At 44.0% G+C, this 16,944-nt stretch overlaps 1 protein-coding gene across 1 annotated transcript in view; it reads left to right on the forward strand.

Annotated features, from left to right (window-relative positions):
- Positions 1 to 16,944, forward strand: part of chd9 (chromodomain helicase DNA binding protein 9) — an 82,839-nt gene that overhangs the window by 15,004 nt on the left and 50,891 nt on the right. Inside the window, 1 exon segment of the mRNA XM_034148427.1 lies at positions 9,417 to 9,823. Within this exon segment, the coding sequence (XP_034004318.1) occupies positions 9,417 to 9,823 (407 nt within the window).

The raw sequence follows: 16,944 nt of genomic DNA on the forward strand, positions 1-16,944 counted from the left end.
TCTGTCCTAGCACTAGGCACAACATGCCTTTGCACACTTGATCTGTTTGCCCTCGTCAACCTTTTTATTAGCAAAAAGACTGGCTGTCAGTGATGAACTTGATTGAAGAAGGGCATCAATTAGCTGACTGCATAGTAGCGAGCTAAAAGGCTGTCTTTGTTGAAGCCTTTTTGGATTGGAGTCTCCTCCCTCCCTCATATTGCTGGATCAGTTTGCTAATTGTATCCAGCGCACTAATTGCTGCATTTGATCATCATTAACTTTGCCCAAAGCCTATTGTGCGCCAGAGAGTGTTTGGTGGAAGGTTCTGTTTGTCTGTCATTGTGATCATGGTTGTTAAGAGCTTCTATTCATCACTGTTTGCAGCTGTATCTTCTGAGGTCAAGTGTCAGTCTGCTCACTTCTTCTTTTGACGTGCATGGCCTAATGCATGGTTAACCCTGAGGATGCAGCAACATAAACGTCTGTGTCCTACTCTGTGTTTTGAAGATTGAGGCTGACAATATGACCAATAGTCACTAATAATGATATCACAGTGGTTTTATGTAAATGTCTCTTTAATGTTCAAAAGTACTTTTAGACGCCTTAGATCAGGGGGGTTAAACTCAATTTGATCGCGGGCCACATTAGCGTTATGGTTGCACTCAAAGGGCCGGCTGTAACTTCAAGACTATATAAAAATACATATATAAATATTTAATATATATAAAATAATGTATTATATTACATTATTGCCTCTGCATTGGATTATTATGGGATAGGGTAATAACTTCATGATTAACTTTATCTCAAAGCAGAAGTCTAGCAAGTGCGCACGTCACAAAATGATTTAAAAAAGAAAAGCCAAATTCTGGGAAAAAAGTCAAAATCAAAACAAAAAAGTGACATTTTGAAATAAGTCAAATTCTGAGAAAAAAAGTCACATTTGAGATGCATTGTGGGACATGTAGTTTATGGGCAACGTGCTTCTGTAAAGCGGCATGTAACCGTACCATATAAAACGTATTATATTCTTTGCAAGCTCTTGTGGGGCCACATGAAGTGAAGTCACGGGCCGGATTTGGCCCACGGGCCTTGAGTTTGACACCCCTGCCTTAGATTGTCCTTTTTTCCCTAATTACTGACATTTGGAATTTTTAAATTGTGCATTTTCTAGTCATTTCAATTGGGTATTTTAGCAAAGAAATGACATAATTGCATCAGATGTATTGGCTTCTTGATCTATAGGTAGGCCCCGTCTCAACAGAAACATTGCTGACCAGGGGCCTATTAGCAAGGTGTCACTCAGGGCCGTTGACCCTTTGCTTTGTTGATGACCAATTATATAGAATGATTGGCAGCAGCCTGGTGCAAGATTGTTGCTGTATGAATCCCCCAAAAAAAAGGCATTTGCTTAAAAAAACACAAATCCTCAGGTACAGTTACGGCCCGTCCACACAGTGGCTTTGGAAAAAGCTTGCCGGCGGGCGTGTCTGAAGCTCGACCAACAACAAATCACATGAATCTCCCGCCCCTGAGACACAAGCAGCGGTTTGATTGGCTAGAGCTTGTACTGGCATATGATTTGATTGGCTGACGCTTCCACCGAAAGCTTCAGAAGCTTCAAAAGTTGAACATTGCTCAACTTTTGAAGCCTGAGATGCCTGGAAAGCTCCGCTCTACTTCCCACAATGCAGTTCGGCGAAAAGTGAGGCAAAGTGACGTCACCCCATTCAAAGTGAATGGGCAGAAGCGTTGGAAGATTTTTTTTAACGCTGCTGTGTGGACGTACCGTTAGAGAAAGTAAACATTTATATTGCAACATAAGTGCACGTTTTTGCATTAGTACTTTGCCGTACTTAGTTCCCAGCACTTAGTTCCAGCACTTAGTTCCCCCATGGAACTAAAGAGCAGATCGTGTTCACACCGGAATAAGTTCCCTGAGGGAAGATTACGCAAATGAAGCCGCTGACGTCACTTCTTCTTCTTCTTCTGCTTTGGGTTTACTGGCAGGCCGCAAACAACTTCACGGCGTATACTGCCACCCGAAGTCCCCGGCCGGAAGTCCCCGGAGTTGGGGACTGGCTTCAGTAGAAGCTGCTGGGACTCCCAGCAGCTTCTACTGAAGCCTTCAGAGTAAATCGCCAGAACGCCGACACCTCCTCATCTCCACCGCTCCCATGTTTTTTTTGTGTTGCCATAAGTTATTCTCTCTCCGTTGGTGCGTGGGGCTAATGCTAATGCTAATAATGCTAATGCCAGCAAATACAATGGCGGCTTCAAAAAACTTTTCGGAGTTTTACGGGGCGTGGTTTGCAGTTCGCCCAGCCAATCAGAAATTGGTACTTTTTTCTCCCCAGGATAGTCCCACCTCTCTAGCAGGGACTGAAAAGGGGGTAAAAGTTATCTGAACTAAGTTCTCTTTTTGGTGTGAACGCAAAATTCCAGGCACTAACGGAACTAAACGGGAAAAGTACGGGTAAAAGTACTGAAAGCGCCTATTGTGAGCTTTTGTTATCCCGTCTCTCCCTGTCAGTACTTGTTCCTCCTGGCTTGGAAATAGTTCCTGGTCAGAGTGGAGTAAGCCGGGCTGTAGTAGTAATAATGCTCTGTTAGACTTTCAGCAGCTTCTCTAGATAGCGCCATGCTTGGCCACTGCTACTGTTTCTCTTGGCTCTCAAAAGGATCATTAATGCATGGTGCTGTATTTAATTGGTTGAGGAAGCATTGCTGGGCATCATGTCTCCTTTAATGTATCAACCCTGCCGCTGCCTCACACTTCGGTGTGGCTGCAAACTGACCTCTAGCTGCAGGCCTAATTAGTGAGTAATGTCTTCACACCTAGAATGCTAACAAAGCCATAGGTATGAAGTCTGGCGATCAGTGATGGCAAGGCTTCTGCGATGTTTTCATTTCTGTGAGAAAGTGTTAACAACACTGAGAAACACTTTCAATGAGGTGTGAAAGTGAGGGAGAAGTTCAACTAAGGTTTAAGGTGAATGTAAAAATACTTTCTTTATCATGCATTGAGGCTTTTGTATCATTTTTATTTATGGTAGAGTTTAAAAAGTGTGTTTTTTATCGCTTGATGCTTTCTGGGAGCCACAAATACGTACTTCATTTTAAAGTATTTTTGTTTCCCAGAATGCATCATGCATGCAGAATCTTTATTATTAGATATGCTCCCCAAATCTTAGATAAGACAATGTACTTTGCTAATCAGCTTTTAATGTGCGAGTACACTGTGTTGCAGCTAAGTGTTATGTCAAGCCACCACAGATTAGTTCTGAACATGTGAGGGAAAAAAGGGTCACTGTCGGGCCAGTGCTCCTTTTGAATAATCATAAAAGTACTTCATTATTGTGTTGGTTAGTTTTTTTTGTTAATTTATGAATATATGAGTTGAATGACAGCAGTTTTGATGATCAATTATGAGATGTTGGATCTTCTGGCGTTTGTCTTAAAACCTGCAGCTCTGTTGAGGCGACCAACTTGTCATTGTCCACGTCGATCAGGCATCAATTTCATGGCCGAAGTAGACCCTACTTTTTCAATTCTGCACCGTAAAGACAGACGCCGGATCTCAAGCGGTTAATTGTTGGTTTTGATCCACATGCTTCCCTTTCATATCATTGTAGCTACTGATCCAAGAAGCAAGTCAACTAAGGTCATTGGTTCAACTTCTCGTTGCCTTTTTTAATGTGTCGGAGATTTTGCAGATACTCGCTGAAAACCTGCTGCTATTGTATATACAAATTGAGCTTTAATGTTATCAGCTAAAAACACAAATAGCTAAATGTGTGATGTGTAAAAGGTCCAGCTACAAAGCAGTATCCAGGTTTTTGTGTGGATTTGATGTCTTTCTCCAAAACACTAGCTTATGCTAATGCCAGTGCAAACAGTGTTTAATTTACCAACTAGGGTTTACCCCCTATTTGCAAACATGTACCTGAATGAATCAGAATAACCAGATCAAACGTGCATTGTCTTCCGCAGTGCAAAATAGATCCATTTGCCTATGGATTTCCTCCCTGTGTATGAGAGTAGCAGGCAGCTGTAGCCATCTTGTCATTTCCATTCAGAGCATTGCTGGCTCTCAGCTCTCATTTCCCTAATGGTGAGTTAGTGGAGACTCTCACGGTGGTACGGGCAAGAAATGATAGCAGAGGCGATCTAAAACAGGCCCTTTGATGAGGAAGTAATGGACTGTTCAGAGACGGACACCTGTGCCTCTGCAGCCACCGTACCTCTCTCTACGCACGCACACACACACACACACACACACACACACACACACACACACACACACACACACACACACACACCCCTTTTTTTCCCCCCACTTGCTTCCTTTCACCAGCTACTCTCCTCCCCTTCCTCTACTCTCCTCTCCCTCATCCGTCCCCAAAGAAGGCCACTCCCCCTCATACAGAGCTGCCAGGCTTGTTTGCATATTAACTGTTTAGTGGCCGGGTAGCAGTGGCTTCATTCCATGTGACTGTTTTGAAGCATGTGTGTGTTGACTGTTATTCTCTTTTCATTTGTCCTTTGCTTTTGATTTGACACAAACAAACGTTGACAGTCAAGAAACAATGTTTGATTGTTACAAACAGCCACGTGGGGTATTCTTTCTGTGTTTTAAATGAGATGTTATTCAGACTTTCATATCGTGCCCATATTTATTTAGTATTGTAGCTGTTGCAATGATTTATGTTGACAGAGATATATTTGAATGGTACGTTGCAATTGCTGCTCGGTGCCAAGTGTGGCTGATTTATCCATTTTGCATTACTGCAAGTGCAACAAGTTGTATAGGTCAGTACACATAGGCAGATGAAGTTTGGACACAGATTTGATGTCTTTATTTTTTGTCAGTTTGGTAGATATTTCTTTTCTATCCAGTTGTTGTGAGCTAATTTCATGTCATGTTTGTAGTCAAAGCACACTCCCAGGCTCTGTGTGTTCTTGTGGACATTATCTGACAGTTGATTTGTTTAGCAGAGAGGACTCTGTTGCCCGGCTCTCTGCGAACGTGAAGTCTGTTTTTTTAAGTTCAAACTCCAAGGCCTGGCAGGGGGATGGTGGGTGGATCTGATGAGAGGACGGCCATTGTTGTTCACACACACAGTTGTCTGTCTGTGGAGGAGATATACAGCTGTAAAATGTAAAACACAAACCATAGATATAGTGAGATAAATCCACTGCCAGTGTCACACTCACACATTTTGAATAAGACGGTCTACACCATTCCAGTTGGTCAGTTGCAAACAGTTTAACATGCAATATAAAGCCATATTGTAGCATACACAAGCTCACCCACATATTTCACACATATATTTTTAAATCAAATCACAAGAAGTAGTGTAGATTGCTTTGAGCTGAGATGGAGCACAATGGAACAAGAACAAATAATTAAAAGAAAAAACATTACATAACACAAGATTGCCCTTTAACCTGGACACTTGGCTCTTAAGCACACAGATAACACTTTACAAAAAATACGTTTATTTGAAAAAATGAAGATATATATTTCTTTTTAAAATGCTGTCCTCATGCCACTACCCTGTAGTACCCTTAACCTGTCAGGATTTATGTTTTGACATGTGTTTCAAAGATGTGCTGTCAAAAGACTACTCCTTCCTAGCCCTAAATACAGTATGTTCACAGTAGTCCTGTTAACACTGGGCAGCTCATAGTCTAATGTGTGCAGTTGTATGAGAGTGAAGCCTGTTCAGATGATTTTGCACATAACATACAGATGCAAAGGTCGTAACTGTCAGTTACTCAGGCCTGACCCTTTAGTGCCATGTGCACTGCCCCTGGCTTCAGACCAGCATTGTGTCTCTGCATCATTTCCAGTACCATGTGCCAGCTGGTGCACATGGCCTCTGCATCAGGAGGTCAGGAGTCCCCTCCAATGGCTGGCTTGCTCCTCCTGGCGCACAGGAAGAGCTGCATGTCTTGGACACATCCCAGTTTCCTCTATTGGAATTTTTTTTTTTTTTTTTTTTCATAGAATGGTGACCAGGCCTTGACCCCACAAGTGCTTGAACTCTGCCCTGGAGACTCAGCGCAGAGGAGGCTGCATGTTTCTGGGACAGTCGGGGTGGAAAGTCTGCTATATTTTGTGTTAATTTATATATGGTGGCAACTGTGTGTGATTTGAATTAGGGATGCATTTTTATTCTTTGGGAATTTGTTTCTGTGCCACAAATTGTCATTGGCTGTGACCTACAAGGGGGGGGGAAGCTTACGATCTTGACAATCTGTTGTGAGTGCGAAATCCAGTACTTTGGGGGTTAAGTTGTGAAAGTTAATGTAATAACTGCTAGCACCATCTGCTGGCCTACTTCCTTACAAAGAGAGAGAGAGCCAGTGAGTGAGCAAGAGCGCGAGAGAGAAAGAGAGAGAGGGAAAAACGAGTCTGGGTTTTAACGACATCTCTAATATTCATGCTCATGCATTTTGCTGCTTTGTGCTTTCATTTTCCGCCGCTCAGCTCGCCACACACGCCCCAGTCAGAGAGAGGGGAGGGCAGCCAGGGCGAGGAACGAGGAAAAGACAAGTGGGGGGGGGGAAAAGAAGGAGAAAACAACCGGGGAAACTCAGCAAGCAAGCTAAACACAACAGCCTTTTGGTGTGGGTATGTAAAGGAGTAACCTACCTTATCCTGGCCGGTGAAGGACAACGAGGAGAGGCGCCACGAAAAGGCAAACGCAGAGCGGAAAGAGCAATAGAAATAAAGAGGGAGAAGGCTCAGAGAGAGCGTACGAAAGGCAGGCGGAAAGAGGAATCAATGAGAGGGGACGGCAACTCTGACACACACACACATCGAGAGAGAGAGAGAGAGTGTGAGTGAGGGGGACTCGGTGAAGCCGGACGACAGCGAGGCGGCACTCAGCGGCAGAAATGAGAGCTTCCTGGACTGCCACGCACCTCCTCTACCGCCCACAGCGCTGCTCCCTCATCACCCTGTGAAGAGACAAACAAGGGTGAGAGAGAGCGAGAGAGAGAGAGAGAGAGAGAGCTCCCATGCGTTCCTCTTGAGCCCTGCCCGCTGGGGGAGGAGGAGACGACCAGCTCCGGCGCTCTCGCACTGCCTGAGGAGAAGAGCTGACCGTGGGAGGGAGGAGGAGGAGGGGAGGCAAAACGAGCCGAGAGAAAGAGAGAGAGGGAGAGGGAGGGGAGGGGGGGGGGTACTCACAGCTCAAGCAAGAGTGAGAGAAAACGACTGTTGAAAAAGGGAAAGAGTGTGAGTGTGTTTGTGAGGGGGAAAGCAAGCAAACTGAGGGAGGAAAAAACCCTGCGAAAGGGCAAGGCTTTTGTTAGCCGGTTGGAGAGGGGGAGGAAAGAGGAAGAAAAAAACCCCACCATGTCTACAGTGAAGAGGCCAAGAGGAAGGGTAAGTGAGCTGCTCTGAGAGGGAGGAGGGACGAGGGGGGAGGAGGAGGAGGGAGGAGGGGCCGGCAGGAACTGAACAACCTCCTCTGCTACTGGCTCATGCTGCACTGCCGCCATCTTGAACTCATTGCTGTTTTATTTTCCTCCCCTCCAAACTCACTTGCTTTCCTGTGCTCAGAGCTTTATCAAGGCACACTAGACTCTGTTCCCTTTCCCCACCCCCACTGTCTACTCTTTCCATACGTCTCTTTCCCACCCTCTTGTCTCTAAGCTGTGGTTTATGTACAGTGTGTTTATGTGTGTGTGCCCTCCATGAGTTGAACCTGTCAGTCACCACTACATGTGGAAATGAGAGCGAGGGAAAGCTATCCGGCCCAAATGAAGCTCACTCTACCTTTTCACAGGCTTTAATGGTTCCCAGCGTTTTCACGGGACTACGTGCTGCTGGAGAGATTGAAATCACTGCAGTGCTGGCAGGCTGTAATTTCAGTTATTTATAGATGTATTACACAGCTGCAGTGCTCACAGTATTGGTGCATTTTATATTTCCTCTCTCCCTCTCTCTTGCTGAAAGAAGCCTGTTTTCATAAAAAATATTTCATGTACCCTCATGTTCTTCCGCACTTGAGCATTACTTTCGACCCCTCCCCCTTGTTTTTTTTAACCGTTAACTTGAATAAGAACATTCCAGCATGATCCAGTAAATATCTTCCTGATAGCCTCAGCAGCGTTGCACACGTGAACATCATAATGCAGGTTTTGTGTGTGTTTGCGTGAGTGTGTGTTTTTCCCCCTTCGTTCCAAATGAATCGCTAGTTATTCAACTCCCTCCCCCCACTTTGTTGGCGAGGTACAAGCTTATTCTCTTTATTTAGGCTAGCTAGCAGTGTGGAAAAAAACAAAACAGCAACTGGCCGCGCCTGGGCCATGTAGGCATACGCAACACATTTTTAGATTAGGTCATCCATTTATGGGTTCCCTCTCCGCTGGGCTCCAGGCCCACCACACAGCGCTGGTGTAGGCATAACTACAGTCACACCATCTATTATTCACATATTATCATGTATCAGGAAGGCTGGATAATTCATGACTGAAAGGCTCATTGTAACCTGCTACATGGAGCCAGTGTTTACCCTAACCTTCTGAATAGCTTCTTAGAGAATTTAATTTGTATCTGGCATTGGAGAGTTTTCACAGTGTCCTTCAACTGAGCTAAATGAATTCTTCAGGGAAACACTGGCCTTTTTATGGCTGAAGGTGCTAGTAGAATTACACAGGGCGGGCGCTGAGAGTTGAAGTGAGCATCTTGTAGAGCGAGACAGGTCCGACTCCCCTCTCCTCTCTCCTCACACACACACACACACACACACACTCACTCACTCACACACCCCCAGCAGCTGAGACAGGGACAGCAACAAGCTCTGCTGTCTGAGCGCTTCACACAGCCTCCAGGATGTTGTGTTTTTCTGAATGAGTGATAGTTGCACCATTTCCTGTAAAGCTTTGCTTGTATTACTCACCTGTTCACTGAGCTGTATGACTCTATAATTACTTCATGCATTCACATCAGATACAAAATACAACTTGATAATTAATGGATTTTATTCTGATATCATTACTTGTGATCATTAAGTAAATGTGTGATATTGGGCTACATAAAGAAAACGGTTTATTTGTTTCCTATATATATGCAATGCATAGTGAGAAGGTGGCTGACGACTTGTACCTGTACATGTTGCAGCTGATTGAATGAACAATGTTTAATTTGCTTAAATTAAGTCAGTTCGGTTTGATTTGGTTGACCTCTTTTTGTGAGTGAATCTGCTAAAGCTTGTCTTTGTACGACATCAGCTTCAGTCACTGAACTCTTCTCCAAAGGTCAGGTGTCAACTTTACAGGTGTCAGTGTCACTTGGTCCTGCTATAGCACATATAGCACAGCATTTGACTTTATAAATAGATGACATATTGTCTGTCATAATTAGCTTCAAATGGATCATACATTTAAAAACCTCTCTCGTCTTCCTCTCTCCTCAGCCTCGAAAGAACGCTAATGGTCCCGGCAGCCAGGTACGGGTCCTCAGTCCCCCAATGAAGAGCAGCTCATCGTCCTCCTCCTCTTCCTCGTCGTCTTCATCCTCGTCTAGCTCCTCGTCGGAGAAGAGGACGTCGCGGAGGACGCTTGCTCAGATGGAGTTGGGTACACCGGACAAACAGGAGAAGGCCAATAGGATAATATCAGAGGCTATTGCTAAGGCCCGGCAGCGCGGGGAGAAGAACATTCCCAGAGTTCTGAGCCCCGAGAGCTTCCCCAGCTCTTCCTCGCAGCACAAGCACCGCAAGCGCGAGCACAAAGGAAACGGCAAGGCGCGGGCTAAAGATAAGGCCTGTAGGAAGGCCCGAATCATAACCTCCTCAAAGAACAAACAGAAGGCCAAGATCGGGTATGTAGTCACAGCTATTAATACTGTTCTGTCTCTAACCCTAACCCTAACCCTCTGAAATGCACAATGACCCTGCAAGAGACCCATCAGGTCCTACCACACCCAAAGCAATTTACAATTTTAGCATAATCTGAGCTTAAAAAGGTGCTTTTCCCCGTACTTTTCCCTTTTAGTTCCGATAGTTCCTGGGATTTTGCGTTCACACCAAAAAGAGAACTTAGTTCATGAGAACTTTAACCCCCTTTTTAGTCCCTGCTAGAGAGGTGGTACTATCCTGGGGAGAAAAAAGTACCAATTTCTGATTGGCTGGGCGAATTGCAAACCACGCTCTGTGAAACTCGGAAACGTTTTTTGAAGCCGCCATTGCATTTGCTGGCATTAGCATTATTAGCATTAGCATTAGCCCCGCACACCAACGGAGAGAGAATAACTTATGTCAACACAAAAAAAAACATTATTGGAGTGATGAGGAGGTGTCGGCGTTCTGGCGATTTACTCGGAAGGCTTCAGTAGCCAGTCCCCAACTCCGGGGACTTCCGGCCGGGGTCTTCGGGTGGCAGTATACGCCGTGAAGTGGTTTGCGGCCTGCCAGTAAACCCAAAGCAGAAGAAGAAGAAGTGACGTCAGCGGCTTCATTTGCGTAATCTTCCCTCAGGGACTTATTCCGGTGTGAACATGATCTGCTCTTAGTTCCATGGGGGAACTAAGTGCTGGGAACTAAGTGCTTGGAACTAAGTACGGCAAAGTACTTGGTGTGAAAGCGGCTATTGAATGAGACTGAAGTACTGGCCTCCCTTTGATTTATTGTGCTGTAAGAGTTTAGACATGCATATTCTTTTAAATTATATTCATGGCATAAAGTTGGTGTTTTTAAATGTCTATCTTAAGAAGCTGCTGTTCATCTGACAAGCGGCTGATTGGCCACGTCATCTCTCGCCACCATAATTAACATCTTACATATACTGTTTATATCTAATCCATCTTGTAAAGAGGTCAAGTTGAAGTCTATTGAGTTTAAGGTGAGAATCGTAGCTATCTTAGTTAGAAAATTAGAATACTATTGTGGATTTCGGAGGATGCTTATGGGAAGCAATGTCTACATTTCAACATGTACTTGCACCGCTGCTTGTACTCTTACTTATTGCCCATTTTGCTGATTTAACCCGCTTGTTTTGGTCCATTGTATATCTAAAGTACATTTTCTGCCTTTAGTTGCCAAGATGGAAGCTCAAAGTTCAACCGATTTTACAGCACGCCATAGCAATAAACCAGCCTCAGTCATCAGCATAGACATGGGAGGAGCAAACAAAGGCTGCATTTACATGTGAGACAGTGCTGGCGTGTATATTGGGTACACAAGCAGTGCTGATGTATAGATACGGTGATCCGCCTCCCATCCCCCTGTTCCACTGCTATAAGCGGTGTGCAGCTGTATGCCACACCCAACACCAGCTATTGAAAAATCAGCTGGTGCAGATGTGAGGCAGGGAGGGAGGGAGTGTGTGTGTGTGTGTGTGTGTTGTGTGTGTGTGTGTGTGTGTGTGTGTGTGTGTGTGTGTGTGTGTGTGTGTGTGTGTGTGTGTGTGTGTGTGTGTGTGGTGTGTGTGTGTGTGTGTGTGTGTGTGTGTGTGTGGTGTGTGTGTGTTGTGTGTGTGTGTGTGTGTGTTTGTGTGTGTGTGTGTGTGTGTGTGTGTGTGTGTGTGTGTGTGTGTGTGTGTGTGTGTGTGTGTGTGTGTGTGTGTGTGTGTGTGTGTGTGTGTGTGTGTGTGTGTGTGTGTGTGTGTGTGTGTGTGTGTGTGTGTGTGTGTGTGGGTGTGTGTGGTGTGTGTGTGTGTGTGTGTGTGTGTGTGTGTGTGTTGGAGGAATCAGTCATGATACAGTCCCTGTTGATGCTAACAGTAACTCAGGCCTCTTAGCTGTTTGGTTAACTTAATGGTTGTTGATCAGGTGGAGATCACTGCAAATGCTCAGTTTTGATCATTGAATAAAAGCTCAGTTTGATCAAGGTAATTTAACTCTGAGATAAAACACTTTGGAGATCAGGAAGATTAACTCTGCACGTTCGGATCCTTTTTTCTCTATTTAACCACCCTGCAGACATGGAGACAAAGCTGATTAAACCATCAGCATTTTGATCAAATGCATCCCAAGACTTGTTTGAATGTGGACTATTTGTCAGCTGCCCTTTTAAGACTGTCATTCAAATGTGTTACTGATAAGGATTCGAGGTAATGAGCTGTTTAACCCATTTGTATTATTCAGTGTAACCATACTTGGCCTACATGCAGGAAAAAAGCATCAGATTAGGATGCTTGCAACACAGCCTGATTATGCAGCCTCACATTGTCTGAGTTAACCTTTATATAGCATTCATTGCACCATTAGTTTGAGATATTTTGCAATGTTAAACTTCTTCAGTATGGTCACATGAAGCACTGGTATAATCTTACATCAACGTGTATGACCTTTATGTGTGTGTGATAGCTTTGTTTCTGTCTCAAAACAGACAAATGCTTTCTGTTTCTGGTGTTAGTTTAAGTTCTACTATGCAGCGCTTATATCAAGCATAGTCAAATCTAAAGCACTTTTAACACATTGTGCTATTTATTTAAATCAGCGGTTACATATGTGTGCTGCATAATCGTTTCACAGTCTTTAGGATGTGTGGTCGTGGTGGTCTTTCACTCTTTGTCCTACTCTCTTTGTTTTAATTGAGAAAAGAAGTTTGGTGCAAATGTGGCAATGACGTAAAGCTCTGTCTGTATATGAGAATAGACTTGTGGGAGTGTGTGAATATTTTGTCTGAGGTGTAAAGATTCATTATAAAACTACACAATAGATACAAAACAGTTGTTGAAGAGCTTTCTACAGTGCTGCATGTCATGATGAAACTGGAGGCCTCAACATTGGACTCTTGGGCCCCATTTACACGGGAACGCAAACACAAACGAAACTCAAATGAACCGAATTCGATATCAAAAAAGTATTCCGTTCACACGGATACGGCTCAATAAACTTGTCCGTTCACACGAGACTGCTCGACCCGCTGGAGACGCTGTAGTACATATGCCGGGCCTGTAAGTGGCGCTGTACTTCCGCCACAAAATACACCAAAAGCAGCGAAGAAGACCCCCGAGCATGGTTGCCATGGTTGCCTGGTTGCCCTTCTGTTTATTCTCCGCGGTGGATTTAGCAACATGTAGTTCATGTAATTCTCCATGTCCACTTGTTGCTGATGGTTGTGGTAGAGGAGCTGTAGATTTTGCACTAACATCAGTAGGATGGTCAGTAGCTACTGACAGTAGCTACTGACCATGCTACAGCAGTGAGCAGCAGAGGTGGGCAGAGGCGGGGAGAGGCTGGGCTATGGCTTCATCGTTATCAGGAAAATGATCGTATTGGACGTACACACGGAGCCGTTTGGCCCCCCAGAGTGTTCCGTCCGCAGATCTATCCACCTTGGGACCCGTTATCGTTTGCGGGGTCCGTTTCCGCGGTTCCGTATACGCTATACGTGAGAGAAAAGTAGCGGATACAACCCGTTTCGTTCTCGTGTAAACAGCGCCTTAATGTTCTTACAGGATTGGACTTTCCATTTCTTTCTTTAATATAAATAGTCACTTAAGAGTACATTTTGATAATGAAAACCTGTGAATCCAGCAAGTCCAGTTCCACGCTGGCAGGTAGCTCTAAGCCTTGAATCATAAGAAGCTTGATGTTAATGTAAACATGAGGACTAAAACATAAACACTACCGTATTGGCCTGTACACCCGATGACCTGATTAAACTCCCTCTTTTTCGTCACTTGCTTTTACACTTCTTTATGGAGCTATTTAAATAATCCATAGCTTAGGGACACATCACACGATACGTTGTTATACTCCAATGTGTATGTGCATCAAGGCTGTGAGTGTGCTCCAATTCTTTTAGACTTTTATTTCAAACTACCTTTGACTTCTGGAGATATAACTTCACCTAATAGAGTGGTGCAGGGATAAGTCCTAAAGCTGGAATACGTTGGCATTTGACTGCTGACTTCAGTGCTGATGCCTGTGAGTGGAGTCTGTGATGAAGTGGCAGTACTCATGTGGGTTTGCAGCTGAACATACGTTGACCGGGTGTGTTTCCCCGTCTGTATAGATGTCTTTTGGGATCTGTTTCTATACAGTTTTTCTTTGACTGATGTGGGTTGATGGAGACAGCCTGCATACATGAGAGGTTCATACTGAATGAGAGTCCTGCTCATATTCATGCACCACCCAGGATCTCCCAATAAAATATTAATGCCTCATGGCTGCAGAGGTCCTAACCTTCCGTTAAAGTCATTACTCTGCTGAGGGTGTGTGCAGGCGTGTGTGTGTGTGTGTGTGAAGTCGGTGTTCAGTATCTGCTCACTGTGCTATGGAATATGACTCTTCTTAAAACAAGGAGATACAACTATTAACCCAATAGCGTGGTCACGGTGCAGGAATGAGTCCTAAACCCAAAATGAGTTTTAGCTCTTCTTGGCAATTACATTTTGTATGTGTTTTTGGTTAGATGTCTGCCGGTTACATCTATGTTTCAACTATTGTAAAAGTAGTGTTAATATGTTGAGATTAGCCGCCTTAGCAACACATTGAAGTATCATTAACGTGTGTTGGCCACAAAGCTTATTTTCTGCTTGTGGAAGAAGCTGTTGCGTTGCTAACGGCATGTTTACATACACAGATAAAATACACAGACAACAGAGCGGCACAGCAGTGACATTATGGTCTGTTTGTCTGAGACCTGTATGCTACTACTTACTACTCTAGCTACGTTTCTACTAGAATCATCAGTTCTGTATCACCTTTCTAGTTTACTCTACCAGCCGCTCTGCTGGAGTTAGGGGTCATATCATCATATGGAAAATCTGTTTACTGATGAGAAACATAACTGGAAGCAGCTGATTAAAATATGGATGCACCAGCCGCTGTGACAGGTGGACTAGCAACATGACACACATGAGAAAATAAATCTGTTGTGCATTTGTCAGTGATCTTCTTCATTGCTGTATATCAAGCAGGGCTCCTGATCCGGGGGTGTTTGAGGAAAATAACCACATAACACATTCCCATTACCAAAGCTAATGTTTTAATAGAAGTGCTACATTAAAGTCAGCAACTGTGGACACTGCTTTCAATGTGCTTTTTGTTGTTGATCACATTTATCAATTGACTTTAATTTGCTGAGCTGAATGTTTTTTTTTTATCAAAGCTTAAACATAGACTGTAAGATCTAAAAGCTTTCAGACATATCAAAACGTATCAACATGGAAGCTACTGTGCATGAAGGGGGCCTAACCCTGGGGAAATAATACATCATCTGTTCAAAAAGCTCTGCAGGTATCTGTCCTGTACCTGTAATTCCCTCATTTGCAGTAGCTAATGTATGTTCAGACCCTAACCCTAACCCCTATATATATTCCCTTATGTACAACACAGGCTAAACTACAGTATGTGTATTTTTCACAGCACACATTTTGACTGGCTCCCAAGTAAAGGTGTTATGATTAACTCTATTGAGGGCTTCTTTCTATTCCATCTCCAAAATAAGAGTTATTTTTATTTTCCATGTCTCATTTGACTGTGTGTCTTTGTGTGTAACGGGATAGTACAATACCTCAGCTTTTTTAGTGAGTGACCCCAGGGCTTTTTACATTTGAATGCATTCGCTGAGATGAGAAAGTAATTAATCGTACATTCCCATTTTTCTCACAATTGAAACAAAGGCACTGGCAAATGGTAGGTTTGGTGTGAGAAGCAGCTCTATAGAACATGGTGTATTAGAATATTTACCAACCAAATCTACCCTTAGGTGATGCAAGGGTTATTCCACAGGCCAGGCTCCACTGATCACGGCTCTCTGCAGACTGGAATTTGCTTTTCTAGAAAGCCTACCTGCTGAAAAATAAGCTCATATAATCATCAGATGAAAGCACTGTGCCGCTCAATCCCTTTTTTGTTGCTCCCTCCCCCTCCTTCTTTACATTTTTCTCCCCCTAATATAAATGTGGTTCTTCCAGTCTGCTGTGCATCCAATGTTGCCTGTGATGCTCTAAACATGCTGATACCACAAAGCAGCAGGGTAGCAGCAAAATATCAAACAAAATGGTGCTTGTGAGATCAATTACATGATAGAAAATGGAGGTTTAAGTCTAGCGTATATGCAGCTGCGTATAGCCGTTCATATTTCAGGGCTCGCCTGCTAGCCGTCTAATCTTTTCCCCCCTCACTATTTCATTAGGAAGAGCTAAAGCTGTTTTTTTTAATTGAGTGTTTTCATAGTTAATCCCTCATGGGGTGCGGATGTGTGCATGTTCACATGTGTGTTTGTGTGTGATGCATAATGTGTCCGCGTTGCTTGTCTTTGAGTTGAAAGTCATGCACAATCATGTACACATTCTTGTGAGCCTGTATGTGTGTGTCTGTGTGTGTTTGTGTGTGTGTGTGTGTGTGTTGCGCTGCCCATTTTCTAAACGTTTGCTGAAGAAAGCAGAAATCCCCTGTGTGGCCATGTGCACAGTGCTGATACAGTATTTGTCTTAAAGAGCGGGCTTGATGGTGTTTGTTACTACTGTTTCCAGTTGTTTGCTGTGTGGCATTGAGATTATAGCCTTCCATTCATAAGACCAGGGATTTCCTGACAAGGACCAGCACTACTGTCTCAATAAGCCCCTCAGGATGAATAGCACACACACACACACGCGCACGCACGCACACACATTACACTAGACAGCATTTTTGAAGGATACTCTGTCACACACAATCAGAATTTCTGAGGTAGAAGCTCATGCAGCACATTGCAGTCTTGGCCTGCATAGCACTATCCTATCTTTATTCTATTAAAATCAAACCCTCACACATACACTCCCAGTGGCAGCTTGCCAAGTAGGGCAGGACAACACTGGGGGGACAAGGGGACGGAGGTTATTTGGCACAATAGGATGATGGGAGCCAAGCCTCCAACGAGCCTATCACTCTGAGGAAAACGAAGCTAGCTGTAGCCCATCAGCCGGGATCACGCTGTAATGTCAAATCAGGGGCAGCTGTGGTCTAATTAGAAATGCAAGATTATGTCTGGAGGATGGCCTCTTTAA

This window comes from Trematomus bernacchii, unplaced genomic scaffold (genome assembly GCF_902827165.1).
Source record: "Trematomus bernacchii unplaced genomic scaffold, fTreBer1.1, whole genome shotgun sequence".
In the NCBI taxonomy this organism is placed as follows: domain Eukaryota; kingdom Metazoa; phylum Chordata; class Actinopteri; order Perciformes; family Nototheniidae; genus Trematomus; species Trematomus bernacchii.